At 42.0% G+C, this 18085-nt stretch overlaps 1 protein-coding gene across 1 annotated transcript; it reads left to right on the top strand.

Annotated features, from left to right (window-relative positions):
* The first annotated feature begins 14519 nt into the window (after positions 1 to 14519).
* On the top strand, positions 14520 to 17672 carry LOC123094846 (peroxidase 56). Its single transcript, XM_044516727.1, has 4 exons — positions 14520 to 14852; positions 14946 to 15134; positions 15263 to 15461; positions 17088 to 17672. The coding sequence occupies exons 1-4, from the start codon at positions 14613 to 14615 to the stop codon at positions 17492 to 17494; spliced, it is 1035 nt and encodes a 344-aa protein (XP_044372662.1). The 5' UTR covers positions 14520 to 14612; the 3' UTR covers positions 17495 to 17672.
* The last annotated feature ends 413 nt before the right edge of the window (positions 17673 to 18085 follow it).

The raw sequence follows: 18085 nt of genomic DNA, 5'->3' as shown, positions 1-18085 counted from the left end.
CAGCCAGCTCCAGCACCAACTCCTCCAGCTCCCTCTACATCAACTAAAGCCTTTGTCCAAGGAGCCATCTCTACACCACCACCTAAAGATCAAGCCTGAGAGTCGATCTAGCACTATGCATTTTCTATGAACTTTTTGGTAACTTGTTGCCAAAGGGGGAGAAAAATGTATAGATCATAGGCTTCGAGAGAGAGAGTGTTGCTTTTGTTCTCTCTTGCTTTGGTGGTTTAAACCTTGTTTGCTTTTGATTGCTTGAGATACTATGCTATTCTTGTGAGACATTGATGATCATGTGTTTGATCATAAGCTAGACTTATGCATGTTTGATGATATTATCTTATCTATCCTTTGTGATCATTCACTTTGCTTGGTAATGAGTGCATGTATTCAATCTTTGTCATTTTGAGCTCTCCACCAAGATGTATGTGACATGGAAGGGTAACCCATGAGCCTAATTCCTTATGCATTTGCAGTCCAAAGCAAATCTTAAACTATGCACAAATTTAGGGGAAGCTCTTGCTTATCACATACTTCTCAAAGCGACGATGTTTTTCAATCTTATTATCATTTGTCGAAGCTTTGATCTATATGTTGTCATCAATTACCAAAAAGGGGGAGATTGAAAGTGCAACTATCCCTAGGTGGTTTTGGTAATTCATAACAACATATAGCTCATTGAGCTAATGCGATCCCAACACTATTATTTTAGGAAAGCTCAATGAATGGCATGGCATGGATGCTGAAAGTGGATCCCTCAAAATACTAAGGACAAAGGATTGGCTCAAGCTCAAAAGCTCAAGACTCTTCATTTTATATTTTAGTGATCCAAGATCACATTGAGTCTATAGGAAAAGCCAATACTATCAAGGAGGGATGAGGTGTTGCTTAATGAGCCTCTTGCTTCATGTGCTTAGTGATATGCTCCAAAACCCTCAGCTACTTTCTCACATCCACATATGACCTAAACCCAAAGCCAAAATCAGTCACACCAATTCTTCCTATCCGGCGCCACCGATTTCAAATGTCATAGCCACTGCCACAAACCCTGGGCAAATCGGTCCTACCGATAGGGATCTCGGTCTCACCGAGATGGGATTGTAATCTCTCTCTTTCCCTTCATAACGTTTCGGTCAAACCGAAGTGAGCGATCGGTCCCACCGAGATTGCAATGTAAACTCTCTGTTTCCCTTTTGTAACATTTTGGTCTCACCGAAAAGAGCAAATCGGTCCCACCGAGTTTACTTGACCAACTCTCTGGTTAGCTTATTACCAAAACCGGTCTCACCGAGTTTGTGTAATCAGTCTTACCGAGATTACGTTATGCCCTAACCCTAACCATATCGGTCCTACCGAGTTGCATGTCGGTCCCACCAAAAATCCTAACAGTCACTAGGTTTACTAAGTCGGTCTGACCGAGTCTGTTGAATCGGTCCCACCGAGTTTGGTAAATTGTGTGTAACGGTTAGATTTTGTGTGGAGGCTATATATACCCCTCCACCTCCTCTTCATTCGAAGAGAGAGCCATCAGACTAAACCTACACTTCCAACTTACCATTTCTGAGAGAGAACCACCTACTCATGTGTTGAGGCCAAGATATTCCATTCCTACCATATGAATCTTGATCTCTAGCCTTCCCAAGTTGCTTTCCACTCAAATCTTCTTTCCACCAGATCCAAAACCTATGAGAGAGAGTTGAGTGTTGGGGAGACTATCATTTGAAGCACAAGAGCAAGGAGTTCATCATCAATGCACCATTTGTTACTTCTTGGAGAGTGGTGTCTCCTAGAATGGCTAGGTGTCACTTGGGAGCCTCTGGCAAGATTGTGGAGTTGAACCAAGGAGTTTGTAAGGGAAAGGAGATCGCCTACTTCGTGAAGATCTACCGCTAGTGAGGCAAGTCCTTCGTGGGCAACGGCCATGGTGGGATAGACAAGGTTGCTTCTTCATGGACCCTTCATAGGTGGAGCCCTCCGTGGACTCACGCAACCGTTACCCTTTGTGGGTTGAAGTCTCCATCAACGTGGATGTACATTAGCACCACCTATCGGAACCACGCCAAAAACATCTGTGTCTCCAATTGCGTTTGAATCCTCCAAACCCTTCCCTTTACTTTCTTGCAAGTTGCATGCTTTAATTTCCGCTGCCCATATACTCTTTGCATGCTTGCTTGATTTGTGTGATGATTGCTTGACTTGTCCTAAGATAGCTAAAATCTGCCAAAGTCTAAAATTGGGAAAAGGTTAAGTTTTTAATTGGTCAAGTAGTCTAATCACCCCCCCCCCCTCTAGACATACTTCAAGGTCCTACACTTGGGTAAGTTGCTGGGTGTGCTCTTGCTACCATCATCATAACTGCTAGAGGGACTAGTGCCCTCACTCACCTAAACCTGCTCCTCTGACTTGTTCTGACTGTCACTCTGATCAGACATATTGCAAGCACTGACAGCAGACCCTGTGAATAGATATAGATGAGGTAGAATAGATGAGCATCACAAAATACAGATGTTTTTGCAAAAGAATGAGTCAAAAACTTAGTTTTAGTTTTCTACAGAAAGCATTTAGGATCTACCGATTTGTAAACTCGGTGATACCAAAGCAGCTTTTGGAACCTAAACTAGTGAACTCGGTCAGACCGAGTCACAGTTCGGTGGCACCGAGACTGCTAGGGTTTCACAAAGTCCTGAACTCGGTCACACCGATTTGCAATTCTCGGTCAGACCGAGAATCACACGTGCAATGGCCTTAGCTGAATCGGTGGTACCGAGTTCTACAACTTGGTTGGTCCAAGATGGTTTCGGCGGAAACCTAACCCTAAATTTTCAATTCATCTCTATTCTATGGAGTGTTTTCGGTGGATAAGATGATCTCAATCATGGCAAGATTAATGACAACACAATGTGCTAGAGATTTGGAGTTCGGAGTAGCACAAAGATCAAGTCCATACCCTAGTTCAGCGATGGACTTGCTACGGCGGCAACGTCGGAGTCGAATTCTATTGACGGCGGCGGAGACCAGCGGCGGGAGGCAGCTGGCGATGAGGAGGACAATCCGGAGACCCAGGGGAGGCAGAGCAGGCTGAGCGCGGGCAAAAGAGTTCGGAGAAATTTCCAAAATTTGGCCCATGGATATATATATAGCCTGACCCTGTCGGTGTGACCGAGTGAAACAACACAGTGGCACCGAGATGCATAACTGCAAGTAGTTACTGCAACTCGATGTGATCGAAAAGTTCAAATCGGTTGCACCGAGATTGAAAACCTAGATCAACTTAGTGATCTCGGTATGACCGAAATGGGGAAATCGATCGGACCAAAACGCACAAAGAAGTTTTGGAAGTTTAAGTCTATAACGAATCGGGGACTCCGAGTGCTCCTCACACAGAGTGGTTCGAATCTGACTTGATCAAATTTTGTGATGTAGCATGAATAGAGTTTGAGACAAGAAAAGCATAGATAGCTAGAGAAGATTCTTAGGCATTCTTGTCCATCCACTTGGCAAAAGAAAAGAGACCATTCAATCAAAACAACAAGTGGATGTCCTCGAATGAGTAAAATATGCAACCAACATGCTCACACAATAAAATGGCAAATGAAATATGTGGCAAAGCATTCACAACCAATTCTAGCATTTATCAAGCAATTAGCGATGACTAGGTAATCTATATACGAGTATATTGACTTAGGAGTCAAATGAGAACATTTGATCATAGGTCATACTCATCGTTTAAGCTCAAGTGGGGTTACCACTTTTACATAATGCATTGATGTGTTCACACCATTTGAGTTGCTTTGACTCAATTCTTAGAGTATAGCTTCCCCTAGATGTGAGATCCCCCCTTAAGAGGGATGAACTAACCTTGGGTTTTGTCGATGATGACTTCATGTAGATGTTGAAGATGTGGATGCTCAAAGTTGATGTAGATCATTTGGAGCAATCCTTTGGAGTGAGTTGCACTTTCAATACCTACACGGGTTAGTCCCACAAGGAACAAACAAGGATATCCTTTGGAGTGATGCACACACAAGATGATGCCTATGAAAGCATTATGTTACCTTGTCCCTTGTCTTACCAACAAGAGGGTTTGTGACTCCATGAACTAGTGCAAGATGTGGAAGTTGATTGCACTTGTTCTTGCCAAAATGATATGAGTGAAATATGTTGGCAGAGTCACCCTCAAGAACTCTCTAGTTATTCTTCTTCGGGATCCACATCATCGTGATGGGAATCCTTGGAGTTGTAGTTGTACTTGATGAAGTAGAACTTGATGTAGTCTTGGCAACCCACTTGACCAAGGCCTAGGAGCTTCTTCAAATGCATCAATCTCCTCTTGAAGCTTGTCCTTGCCTTTTTGCTTGTGGTCTTGTGGTGGAAGATCATCTTGGGCTTGTGTCCCTTTGAAGGAAGTAGGATCATACTTCTCTTGTTGAGGAACAAACTTCGTCTTGGGGTATTGATCTTCTTCCCACTCAACTCCATTGGCATTTAACTTTCGTTCAAAACCAACACCTTGGTTCTTCCGGTGCCTTCCTTGCTTGCATACAATTTCCTCGAATTGCTTACTCCCGGCAAGGCTCTTGTAAACACCTTTCTCTATAATTCCCTTCAATAAGCTATTTTCTTGCTCAAGTGTAACTTGGCTAAGATAATCATTAGTGGAATCAAGAGAACTACTAGAAGCAACAACATTGGATTTAGCATGATTATTGTTACTAGTAGAGGAAGAATATTTCTTGTTCTTGTTACTAGACTTGACTTGAGGCATGTAAGTAGATAAGAGTAAACGCTTGGCAATGTAAGAAGAACTTTTCTTACGAAGATCATCATTGATTGCCTTTAAGAACTCATGCTCTTGCTCAAGGTTGAGCTTTTCAAAGCGTAACTTCTCATGAGTGCTTAAAAGTTCTCTATGATCTTCTAAGATAGTTTCATGAGCTAACTTAAGAGTGTTTAGTTCTTTAGTTAGAAGCTCAATCTTCTCCTTATCATTGTCATTCGTTTTATCTTGATTAGCATGATTAATTGACGTTTCATCATAGTATTCATCACTAGAGTTGTCAAGAAGTAAATCATCATCACCTAACAAGTCATCTTCATCACTATTGAAATCAACATACTCGGGGTGTGATACCTTTGGGCCTTTAGCCATGAAGCATCTTCCAATTCCTTCATTTGGTGAATCAAATATGTCATAGGAGTTGGTTGACACAAGTGCTAGACCGGCAACACCTTCATCTTGAGTATATTTGGAGTCGGAGTGATAGCTTCTCTCGGAGTGATTGTCGGAGTCGGGGCCGGATACCCATTCACCAACATGAGCTTGATGTCTTTGTTTTTTGTAGCTCCTTGATGACTTGTCCTTCCTTTCCGAATCCTTGCTTCTCCGGGATGTTCTTCGTTCATAACGATCATCTCTCCTCCTCCTCTCTCTTGGTGGTGATTCTTCTCTTCTACTTCTCCTCTTAGGTGATTCTTCTCTTCTTTTGTAGGGTGTCGTACACTCATTGGAATAGTGCCCGGGTTTTCCACAATTGTAGCAATTACGCTCTAGACTAGAAGATCTTTTGTCATTGTAGGACCTTGACTTGGAGCTTCTTTCTTTGCTTCTACTCTTGTAGAATTTGTTGAAGTTCTTCACCATTAGGCTCAGCTCTTCATTGAAGGTTTGTTTCTCACTTGATTATGTGGGAGCTTCACATGAGGTTTTGTAAGCACCACTTGACTTGTTGTGGAGCTCCTCCTTATCCTTGAGTGACATCTCATGAGCAACAATTCTTCCAATGACTTCCGTTGGCTTGAGATCTTTGTAATTGGGCATCATTTGCATCAATGAGCACACGGTATCATATTTTCCGTCCAAAGCTCTTAGGATCTTCTTGATGATGAACTTGTCGGTCATCTCTTCACTTCCTAAGCCGGCAATCTCATTTGTGATAAGAACGAGCCTAGAGTACATTTCAGCGACACCTTCACCATCCTTCATTTTGAACTTGTCAAGCTGACTTTGAAGCACATCCAACTTGGATTCCTTGACGGAGTCGGTACCTTCGTGCATATCAATCAAAGTATCCCAAATTTCCTTTGCATTCTCAACACGGCTGATTTTGTTGAATTCTTCGGGGCACAATCCTTTGAAGAGGATATCACAAGCTTGAGCGTTGTATTGCAGCATCTTCAACTCTTCCGCGCTAGCTTCACGGTTCGGTTCTCTCCCATCAAAGAATTCACCTTGCAAGCCAATACACACAATAGCCCAAACGGCGGGGTTATGTCCAAGAATATGCATTTTCATCTTATGCTTCCAACTAGCAAAATTAGTACCATCAAAGTAAGGACCTCTACGGTGATAATTTCCCTCGCTAGACACCATGCTCCCCTAGGTTTTGAAACCAAGGCTATGACCACCAAAAGCTATGGAAATCAAAGTAAATGGAGACCAAAGCTACGATACCACTTGTAGGATCGAAAGTATGTCTAGAGGGGGTGATTAGACTACTTGACCAAATAAAAACTTATCCTTTTACCAATTTTAGTCTTTGGCAGATTTTAACTAACATAGCACAAGTCAAGCAATCTTAATACAATTCAAGCAAGCATGCAAAGAGTATATGAGCAGCGGAAAGTAAAGCATGCAACTTGCAAGAATGTAAAGGGAAGGTTTTGGAGAATTCAAACGCAATTGGAGACACGGATGTTTTTGTCGTGGTTCCGATAGGTGGTGCTATCGTACATCCACGTTGATGGAGACTTCAACCCACGAAGGGTAACGGTTGCACGAGTCCACAGAAGGCTCCACCCATGAAGGGTCCACGAAGAAGCAACCTTGTCTATCCCACCATGGTCGTCGCCCAGGAAGGACTTGCCTCACTAGCGGTAGATCTTCACGAAGTAGGCGATGTCCTTGCCCTTACAAAATCATTGGTTCAACTCCACAATCTTGTCGGAGGCTCACAAGTGACACCTAGCCAATCTAGGAAACACCACTGTCCAAGAAGTAACAAATGGTGTGTTGATGATGAACTCCTTGCTCTTGTGCTTCAAATAATAGTCTCCCCAACACTCAACTCTCTCTCACGGGATTTGGATTTGGTGGAAAGAAGATTTGAGTGGAAAGCAACTTGGGGAAGGCTAGAGATGAAGATTCATATGGTAGGAATGGAATATCTTGGCCTCAACACAAGTGTAGGTGGTTCTCTCTCAGAAAATATATGCTGGAAGTGTAGGCATGTTCTGATGGCTCTCTCCACGAATGAAGAGGAGGTGGAGGGGTATATATAGCCTCCACACAAAATCTAACCGTTACACACAACTTACCAAACTCGGTGGGACCGAATTGAGAAACTCGGTCGGACCAATTTAGCAAATCTAGTGACCGTTTGGATTTTCGGTGGGACCAACATGCAACTCGGTAGGACCGATGTGATTAGGGTTAGGGCACAACGTAATCTCGGTGAGACCGATTACACAAACTCGGTGGGACCGATTTTGGTAATAAGCTAACCAGAGAGTTGGTCAGGTAAACTCGGTGGGACTGGTTCGCTCATTTCGGTGAGACCGAAATGTTACGAAAAGGAAACAGAGAGTTTACATTGCAATCTCGGTGCGACCGATCACTCATCTCGGTGGTACCGAAATGTTACGAAGGGAAACAGAGATATTACAATCCCATCTCGGTGATACCGAGATCCCTATCGGTGAGACCGATTTGCCTAGGGTTTGTGGCAGTGGCTATGACATCTGAACTCGGTGGCGCCAGATAGAAAGAATCGGTAAGGCCGAGTTTGACATTTGGTTTAGGTCATATGTGGATGTGAGGAAGTAGTTTAGGGCTTTGGAGCATATCATTAAGCACTTTGAGCAAATAAGCCATTAAGCAACACCTCATCCCTCCTTGATAGTATTGGCTTTTCCTATAGACTCAATGTGATCTTGGATCACTAAAATATAAAATGTAGAGTCTTGAGCTTTGAGCTTGAGCCAATCCTTTTGTCCTTAGCATTTTGAGGGATCCACTTTTCTCATCCATGCCATGCCAATCATTGAACTTTCCTGAAATATTTATCTTGAAATAGCATTAGCTCAATGAGCTATATGTTGTTAGGAATTACCAAAACCACCTAGGGATAGTTGCACTTTCAACCTTAAAGTGGTGGTTTGTTTTATTTCGCTAACGGAGCTCATGAGATTTTCTGTTGAGTTTTGTGTTGTGAAGCTTTCAAGTTTTGGGTAAAGATTTGATGGATTATGGAATAAGGAGTGGCAAGAGCCTAAGCTTGGGGATGCCCAAGGCACCCCAAGGTAAAATTCAAGGACAACCAAAAGCCTAATCTTGGGGATGCCCCGGAAGGCATCCCCTCTTTCGTCTTCGTCCATCGGTAACTTTACTTGATGCTATATTTTTATTCACCACATGATATGTGTTTTGCTTGGAGCGTCTTGTATGATTTGAGTCTTTGCTTTTTAGTTTACCACAATCATCCTTGCTATACACACCTTTTGGATATACACACATGAATCGGAATTTATTAGAATACTCTATGTGCTTCACTTATATCTTTTGAGCTAGATAATTTTGCTCTAGTGTTTCACTTATATCTTTCTAGAGCACGGCGGTGGTTTTATTTTATAGAAATTATTGATCTCTCATGCTTCACTTATATTATTTTGAGAGTCCTTTAGAACAGCATGGTATTTGCTTTGGTTATAAAATTAGTCCTAATATGATGAGCATCCAAGATAGGTATAATAAAAACTTTCATATAGAGTGCATTAAACTCTATGATAAATTTGATACTTTATAATTGTTTTGAGATATAAAGGTGGTAATGTTAGAGTCATGCTAGTTGGGTAATTATAAAATTTACAAATACTTGTGTTAAAGTTGGCAAGTCCCGTAGCATGCACATATGATGAATGTTGTGTGACAAATTTGAAGCATGGGGTGTTCTTTGATTACCTTCCTTATGAGTGGAGGTCGGGATCGCGCGATGGTTAACTCCTACCAACCCTTCCCCTAGGAGCATGCGTAGTAGTACTTTGCTTTGAGGGCTAATAAACTTTTTCAATAAGTATATGAGTTCTTTATGACTAATGTGAGTCCATGGATTATACGCACTCTTACCCTTCCGCAATTTGCTAGCCTCAACGGTACCGTGCATTGCCCTTTCTCACCTTGAGAGTTGGTGCAAACTTCGCCGGTGCATCCAAACCCCGTGATACGTTACGCTCTATCACACATAAACCTCCTTATATCTTCCTCAAAAGAGCCACCATACCTACCTATTATGGCATTTCCATAGCCATTCCGAAATATATTGCCATGCAACTTTCCACCGTTCTGTTTATTATGATACGCTCCATCATTGTCAAATTGCTTTGCATGATCATGTAGTTGACATCATATTTGTGGCAAAGCCACCTTTATAATTCTTTCATACATGTCGCTCTTGATTCATTGCATATCCCGGTACACCGCCGGATGCATTCACATAGAGTCATATTTTGTCCTAAATATTGAGTTGTAATTCTTGAATTGTAAATAAATAGAAGTGTGATGATTTCCATTATTAGATCATTGTCCCATGTGAGGAAAGGATGATGGAGACTATGATTCCCCCACAAGTCGGGATGAGTCTCCGGACTTTATGAAAAATAAAAGAGGCCAAAGAAGCCCAAATAAAAAAAGAGGCCAAAGAAGACCAAATAAAAAAAGAAAAAAATGAAAAAAATGAGAGAAAAAGAGAGAATGGACAATGTTACTATCCTTTTTCCACACTTGTGCTTCAAAATAGCACCATGATCTTCATGATAGAGAGTCTCCTATGTTGTTACTTTCATATGCTAGTGAGATTTTTTCATTATAGAACTTGGCTTGTATATTCCAATGATGGGCTTCCTCAAAATGCCCTAGGTCTTCGTGAGCAAGCAAGTTGGATGCACACCCACTTAGTTTCTTTTTTATTAGCTTTCCTACATTTATAGCTCTAGTGCATCCGTTGCATGGTAATCCCTACTTCTCGTATTGACATCAATTGATGGGCATCTCCATAGCCCGTTGATTAGTCGCGTCAATGTGAGACTTTCTTCTTTTTTGTTTTCTCACATAATCCCTATCATCATACTCTACTCCACCCATAGTGCTATGTCCATGGCTTACGCTCATGTATTGCGTGAGGGTTGAAAAGGCTGAAGTGCGTTAAAAAGTATGAACCAATTGCTAGGCTTAAACCGGGGTTGTGCATGATGGGAGCATTTTGTGCGACGAAAATGAAGCATGGCCAAACTATATGATTTTGTAGGGATAAGCTTTCTTTTGCTATGTTATTTTGATAAGACATAAACTGCTTGGTTAGCATGCTTGAAGTATTACTATTTTTATGTCAATATTAAACTTTTATCTTGAATCTTTTGGATCTGAACATTCATGCCACAATAAAGAAAATTACATTGAGAATTATGTTAGGTAGCATTCCACATAAAAAATTCTGTTTTTATCATTTACCTACTCGAGGACGAGCAGGAATTAAGCCTGGGGATGCTTGATACGTCTCCAACGTATCTATAATTTTTTACTGTTCTATGCTATTATATTATCTGTTTTGGATGTTTAATGGGCTTTACCATACACTTTTATATTATTTTTGGGACTAACCTATTAACCGGAGGCCCAGCCCAAATTGTTGTTTTTTGCCTATTTCAGTGTTTCGCAGAAAAGGAATATCAAACGGAGTCCAAACGGAATGAAACCTTCAGGAGAGTTATTTTTGGAACAAACTCAATCTAGGAGACTTGGAGTGGATGTCAAGAAAGAAACGAGGAGGCCACGAGACAGGGAGGCACTCCCAGGGGGGTAGGCACGCCCCCACCCTCGTGGCTCCCCTGGCCGACTTCTTTCGCCTATATATACTCATATACCCTGAAAACTTCTAGGAGCACCACGAAACCCTATTTCCACTACAACCTTCTGTACCCGTGAGATCTCATCTTGGGGCCTTTTCCGGCGCTCCGCCGGAGAGGGAATCGATCACGGAGGGCTTCTACATGAACACCATAGCATCTCCGATGAAGTGTGAGTAGTTTATCTCAGACCTTCGGGTCCATAATTATTAGCTAGATGGCTTCTTCTCTCTCTTTGGATCTCAATACAAAGTTCTCCTCGATCTTCTTGAAGATCTATTCGATGTAATTCTTTTTGCAGTGTGTTTGTCGAGATCCGATGAATTGTGGGTTTATGATCAAGATTATCTATGAACAATATTTAAATCTCCTCTGAATTCTTTTATGTATGATTTGTTATCTTTGCAAGTCTCTTTGAATTATTAGTTTGGTTTGGCCTACTAGATTGATCTTTCTTGCAATGGGAGAAGTGCTTAGCTTTGGGTTCAATCTTGCGGTGTCCTTTCCCAGTGACAGCAAGGGCAGCAAGGCACGTATTGTATTGTTGCCATCGAGGATAAAAAGATGGGGTTTATATCATATTGCTTGAGTTTATCCCTCTACATCATGTCATCTTGCCTAATGTGTTACTCTGTTCTTATGAACTTAATACTCTAGATGCATGCTGGATAGCGGTCGATTTGTGGAGTAATAGTAGTAGATGCATAATCGTTTCGATCTACTTGTCGCGAACGTGATGCCTATATACATGATCATGCCTAGATATTCTCATAACTATGCACTTCTCTATCAATTGCTCGACAGTAACTTGTTCACCCACCGTAATACTTATGTTATCTTGAGAGAAGCCACTAGTGAAACATATGGCCCCCGGGTCTATTTTCCATCATATAAGTTTCTGATCTATTTTATTTTGCAATCTTTACTTTTCAATCTATATCATAAAAATACCAAAAATATTTATCTTATTATCTCTATCAGATCTCACTTTTGCAAGTGGCCGTGAAGGGATTAACAACCCATTTATCGTGTTGGTTGTAAGGTTCTTATTCGTTTGTGCAGGTACGAGGGATTTGAGTGTAGCCTCCTACTGAATTGATACCTTGGTTCTCAAAAATTGAGGGAAATACTTACACTACTTTGCTGCATCACCCTTTCCTCTTCAAGGAAAAACCAACGCATGCTCAAGAGGTAGCAAACAGCAACGCGGTGCATGGCCCCCCGCTTCTGCTAAGACCATTAGTTGTAGCGCAGGGTTCGGGCTAACGTTGCTGCTAAGTGGGGCCGAGGACCTGGGCCCGGGCTGGCCAAAGTAGCAACACGGGTAACGGGGCCCGCGCTACTGCTAATGGGCTTAGCAGTAGTGAGGGCACGCGACCCGCACTGCTACTATGGCCAGCCCGTGGGGGCATGGTGGGGCCCACCTAGTAGTACCACCGATGTGGTGGGCCAGCGCTACTGCTAATGCACACATTAGTAGCGCTGCCCACTAACTCCGCGCTGCTGTTACCTATCTCCCTATAGAGTTTTCCCTAGTAGTGGTGACTACTTTAGATCCACAGAGTGATAAAGAAACTAAGAAATATCGGCTGGCTAAGAGGAATATGTTGTGACGGTCCAAAATTCGGGGGGTTGGGGGGGTCTAGAAATTAAGGATCTTGAGATATAACGATTGCCTTCTTTTTGAAAGGAATATATAAACTCCTTACTGAAAACAAGGCGTGACAGGAAATCATTCATAATAAGAACCTGAGTTCTAAAGCCATTTCTCAACTCCATTGGAAGCCTGATGATTTCCATTTTTTGTCTAGCCCGACGAGTTCCAATCTATTATTTTTCCAATTTAGCATTTTGTCACAGTTTCGAGGGTAGATTCCATGAGGATACTTGACGAATGCCCACCCCACTTTTGGTGCAATACCCGAGTTGTATCAGATTGTTATACGTAACTTTTTTACAATTGTGCACATCCTGGGTCAAGCCAATCATGGTATTTTCTTTTCGCTAGGATCTATTGGGGTGTCGCTTCACAACATAGGATGAAGAACTGCTCGCATGTTTGGAGCTATTTTTCTAGAATACGCACGAGTGTGCGTATCGTATATTAAAGAAGGAGTAGGAGAAAGAGCCCCATCCACATAGCATTCTTACAATAGATTACATGTAAGAATTCCACACCCCTAGGGCCACATACATTGCTAACTACTCACTCTCGCCCACCTAGCTAGACCTCCGAGAAAGGTGGCGAGATCACCTTTGAGGAGGCCAGCTGCACTCCATGCTCTACATTCACTCTCCACCTTGGCAATCAGGCCGTAGCGGATGGAGTCGCTCCGTCAAAGACGATGGTGTTCCGGTGCTTCCAGAGCTCCCACATGTTTGGAGCTCATTTAGCTATAGAATGAGCCAAATGATTTTCAGTGGAATTCATGCCAAATTGACAAGTTTTACGTCAAGTCCTTGAATGAGGCGATTGTCCACAACGATGTCCCCGTGGATAAAAAAATGGAATCTCAAAATAACTCTTAGAATGAAGATATTTCTCTGGTTTTTCATCGAGGTGTGATCTTGATTAGAGACTAACCTAACGGTCGTAATTGACAAGGTAGTAAAAGTTGTGTCTTCTGGCATCACGAGAAGTCTATAAAATACTTGTATTTTAAGTAACTTTGCCTGGCGGTGTGGTACATAGTTAAGGTAGCTTCAAACATTTACCCATGCATGTTCGACATATGGTTGAGGGGTATTGATAACAAGGTTTTTTCACATATTCTCATGGTGGCGACAACCTTATGTCGGATACGTGGCTTTCCATGAATAATGCGGTTTTAAACAAAAAGTGTGTGCCATCTCCTGTGCAGTTTATTCATGCACATATGCACCGGCTTCGTACTTGGTATATCATGCAGAGACCGAAGGATAGGACCTCATTAAGATGGCAACTACCTGACGGTAGCATACAATTAGGAGGTTTTTTCCCATCATTGATGTATAATGTTCGGATGAGACCTCCTTCATCTTATGCTCAACTCTTTTACTTTTTTGTAAAATGATTTTTTTGACGTATTGATTATGTGCATCATGTTACGAAGAGATGGGCGCACAACTGCACAATACGGTTGTATCATCCAGATATATCGATTGAATTGAATGGAAATGTCAGTTATCTAAAATTAATTATTTTTTAGGGTAAAAATTAATTAATTACGTATTACCTTAAGCATAGGTAAGCACATACGTAAACAAAGCAGGATATATATCAGTGGGGTCTGCATGCATCCTCGGTACAGGTCGTTGTCGGCAACTAACCGGCGCGCGCGATTATGATATTGTACATGTTGAGTTAATTACTTCAATTCATATGTGTAACAGTGCTGTCACTAGCGAAGTTATTCGATAACCGAAGTAGCAGTGGAGTACATATAGGAGTACGTACATATATGCACCACAATGTGCTGACCGAGGCCGGTAAGATCCCGGAAACCCACGGCTAATCACATGGCATCATGCTGCCCATGACGGCCGAAAGAAACGACGCACTTAGTCAATGCTCCCTTTAGATCTCGGAGATGGCATCCACACTCCGCCTTTATCGCCGGCGACTCACGAAAACGAGGACTTTTCACATGTGGTTGCCTTGGCAAATGGCAATGCAGCTCTGCAAGCTTATAGCTAGCTAGAGGGCAGACTTGCACTAGTTCTAGTGTTGGTGTTGTACCATGACAAGGTGGGTGCCTCCTCTCGGTCTCAGGTTTTCACTTCCTTTGCTGCTGCTGCTGCTGGCGGCGGCAGTGATTGCTCCCGTCCATGCCTATGGCAAGCTTAAGGTCGGGTTCTACAGGCAATCGTGCCCCGACGCCGAGGCCATTGTTCGCAGGATCGTCACCATGGCTGTGGAAGATGACCTAACAGTCACCGCGCCGCTGCTAAGGCTCCACTTCCATGATTGCTTCGTCAGGGTAATAAAATTAAAATGCTTGGCCTTGGGTCTTTAGCTTGGGTCTTTAACTGCTAGTGGCAGTTTCTCACTTTGTGAGTGACATGAGGTGCAGGGTTGCGATGGATCGGTGCTGCTCAACTCAACCAAGAACAACATCGCGGAGAGGGACGCCAAGCCGAACCTCACCCTGGACGCCTTCAACGTGATCGATGCCATCAAGGAGAAGCTGGAGGAGAAGTGCCCGGGCACCGTCTCCTGCGCGGACATCCTCGCCGTCGCTGCCAGAGACGCAGTCTCGCTGGTACACATTTAAGCCTCTTTGCCTCCATTCAGAGTGCATCAAAGCTGCAAGTCCAAAAAAAAAATGCATCAATCAAAGCTAGCGTTGACTTGGGGTTTGAGCGTTGCTGTGTTTGTCCCGTTAACCAGGCTACCAAGGTGGTGACCAAGGGAGAATGGAGCGAGGGCGGCAGCTTGTACGAGGTGGAGACCGGCCGGCGAGACGGCCGCGTGTCGAGCGCCAAGGAGGCGGCGGAGGAGTTGCCGGATTCCTTTGATGAAATCCAGAAGCTCATCAAGAGGTTTAAGTCCAAGGGCCTTGGACTCAAGGATCTTGTTGTTCTGTCAGGTAGTAATTCTTGACCACTAGGCAGTTTCTATTTTCGAATCTTGCGAGTCTTCTATACTAGGACAAGTTGCATTAACCGTGTACTCAAAAGTTCTTTACGGTTGCCCCAATTGTATCGGAAATCCAACTCGCTGCCCAAGCTCATCTCCTCCCGGTCCGAAAAAAATCAAAACAAATACTAGAAAAATTTAAAAAATCAATGTTTTTTTGGTGTGGTAGATAATTTGATGCGTGAGGTCCGCTTCAAATTTCAACTTATTTGGATATATGAGCAGTTCTCAGCAAAAAAGACAAGTCGGGTCAGAACCTTGCGTGAACAGTAAACTTTTTTATAGACCTTGGATTTGTCTTTTTTACTGAGAGCGGTTCAAATGTCCAAATAAGTTGAAATTTGAAGCGGACCTCACGCATTAAATTATCTACCACACAAAAAAATTATTTTCTAGTATTTGTTTTATTTTTTTCGCCAGCGCGGGTGCAGCTGATCCCGGGAGCAGAAATGTTGCATCCCAATTTTTTTTTGAGGCACGGACCGTAGAAATGCTGCATCCCGATTGTATGTACTACTCACGACCCCACTACATTTTTAACTTGAGTGAATTAGAAAATGCCCGCATTACTGCGAAAACATTTCCTGGTACAATATATTTCGATTAGCTTTTGTTACATAGAAGGAATATTTAGATTAACAATATAAGAATTGGAACTGAAAATACATATGATTCATTGTTTTGTTAGCGAGTAGTTGCATGGTCGCCTTGCGGATTATGGATGGGCGACCTCTTCACGTGTGTGCCCATACTTGTAACAATTGTATGAATCGATTCCTCTCTCTTAATGAAAAGACACGCAAACCTCATGCGTGTTCTTGCAAAAAAAACTTTAAAATATCTATGTAACAGAAGTAGCATAACAGAATGTCAACGGATGAGCCTTTTCCATGCATGATTGACTTTTGAGGTGAACTTTTCCCGTGCATGGTTTGACCTTTGATATTGAGGGGACATGGTAGATGATATCTCGTGTTTTGCTGTGGGAAATGGTTGCACCGTATTCTATGAGATTTGTTTGTATGGAGAATGATAATTTAGAAATAATATGAAAACTGAAAACGAATATACATACTACATCTACACCAAAAATATGATGTTTTTGCAGTTCAACTTAAACTACAAAAATGACTTATATTTTGATTCAGAGGGAGTATGGTTTATGGAATTTGATCATGGTGAATATAAGTAGCATGATAATTTGGAAATGATATGAAAACTGGAAATAAAAATACATATGATTTATGGAATTTGTTGTAGCATGATAATTTGGAAATAATATGGAAAATGGAAATGAAAATACACATGATTTATGGAATTTGATCATGGTTAATATAAGTACCATGATTATTTGGAAATAATATAAACACTGAAAATGAAAATACATATGATTTATGGAGTATAATCATGGTGAGTATAAGTAGCATAATACAATAGAAATTCTTTCTCGTGCATGGTTGCATATTGATGTGATATGGTTCTACGGTGAGAGAATTAATTTAGTGGAAATCATCAATTTAGTTATATACTCCTTGTATATTATTTGTTTCAGTTAATTAAACTCGCGTATGATCAGGTGCCCACGCGCTAGGGAATTCACACTGCCCATCTTTAGAGAAGAGGCTACGTAATTTCACGGCTGAAGATGACATGGACCCTACCCTGGACAAGGCGTACGCGGCAACACTAAAGCAACAGTGCACTAGTCCCGATGACAACGTGACTGAGGTGCAAATGGTGCCCGGTCGCTCGACGACTTTCGACTCGACCTACTACCGCCTCGTCAAAGAGAACAAGGGCCTTTTCCACTCTGACGAGGCCTTGCTGAGTAATGGTGCTACAAAAATGCTCGTGTACGGTTACATGAGCTCGGAGAAGAGATTCCTTAAGGACTTTGGGGTATCTATGGTGAACATGGGGAGGGCTGACGTGCTCGCCGGCAGCGAGGGGGAGATCAGGAGGACATGTGCCGTTCTCAACTAATATAATCTACCTAGTGGTTCTGTTGTGTATGTGGTGTTCAATCTTGCCAATTTGCTTTTCTTCAATAGATGTGTAGGAATTAAAGTTTTGACTTCAGAATTGTCAGCTTAACTTTTTGTTGGCATTTATAGTTCTAGTGTTTATGGAATATCATAACATGTCCCATAATTTTTTATCATCTTCATTACGGATCTATCTATCGTGAGTAAACAGTATTATAAATGAAATTGATTAAGTACCCAGTCTTTGCATCAAGTGATACATATAACCATCCTTAGTGCATGTCATCAATCCTTATAAGAAATGTAAAAAGAAGTATCAAGGAACTAAAAACCACGATAGAAATTACATGTTTTAAAATTTATGCATCACAAACCATATTGCTAGACAACAATACAAACTGGCTAAACATATCACATGTACCATCTCTAAGTGCATGCACCTAGACACCAGAATATCCCTTATCTGCATACACTGCAGTAAGCATCGCTTACAAATCAAGTGATTAGTATTATGAACAATTTGCAGAAAATTGATAACTTTATTTTGCAAAAAAGATATCCCTCTCATAATCCCACACGATCCTCTACT

Source organism: Triticum aestivum, chromosome 4B (assembly GCF_018294505.1).
Source record: "Triticum aestivum cultivar Chinese Spring chromosome 4B, IWGSC CS RefSeq v2.1, whole genome shotgun sequence".
NCBI lineage: Eukaryota > Viridiplantae > Streptophyta > Magnoliopsida > Poales > Poaceae > Triticum > Triticum aestivum.
This window is presented reverse-complemented; position numbering and strand designations above follow the sequence as displayed.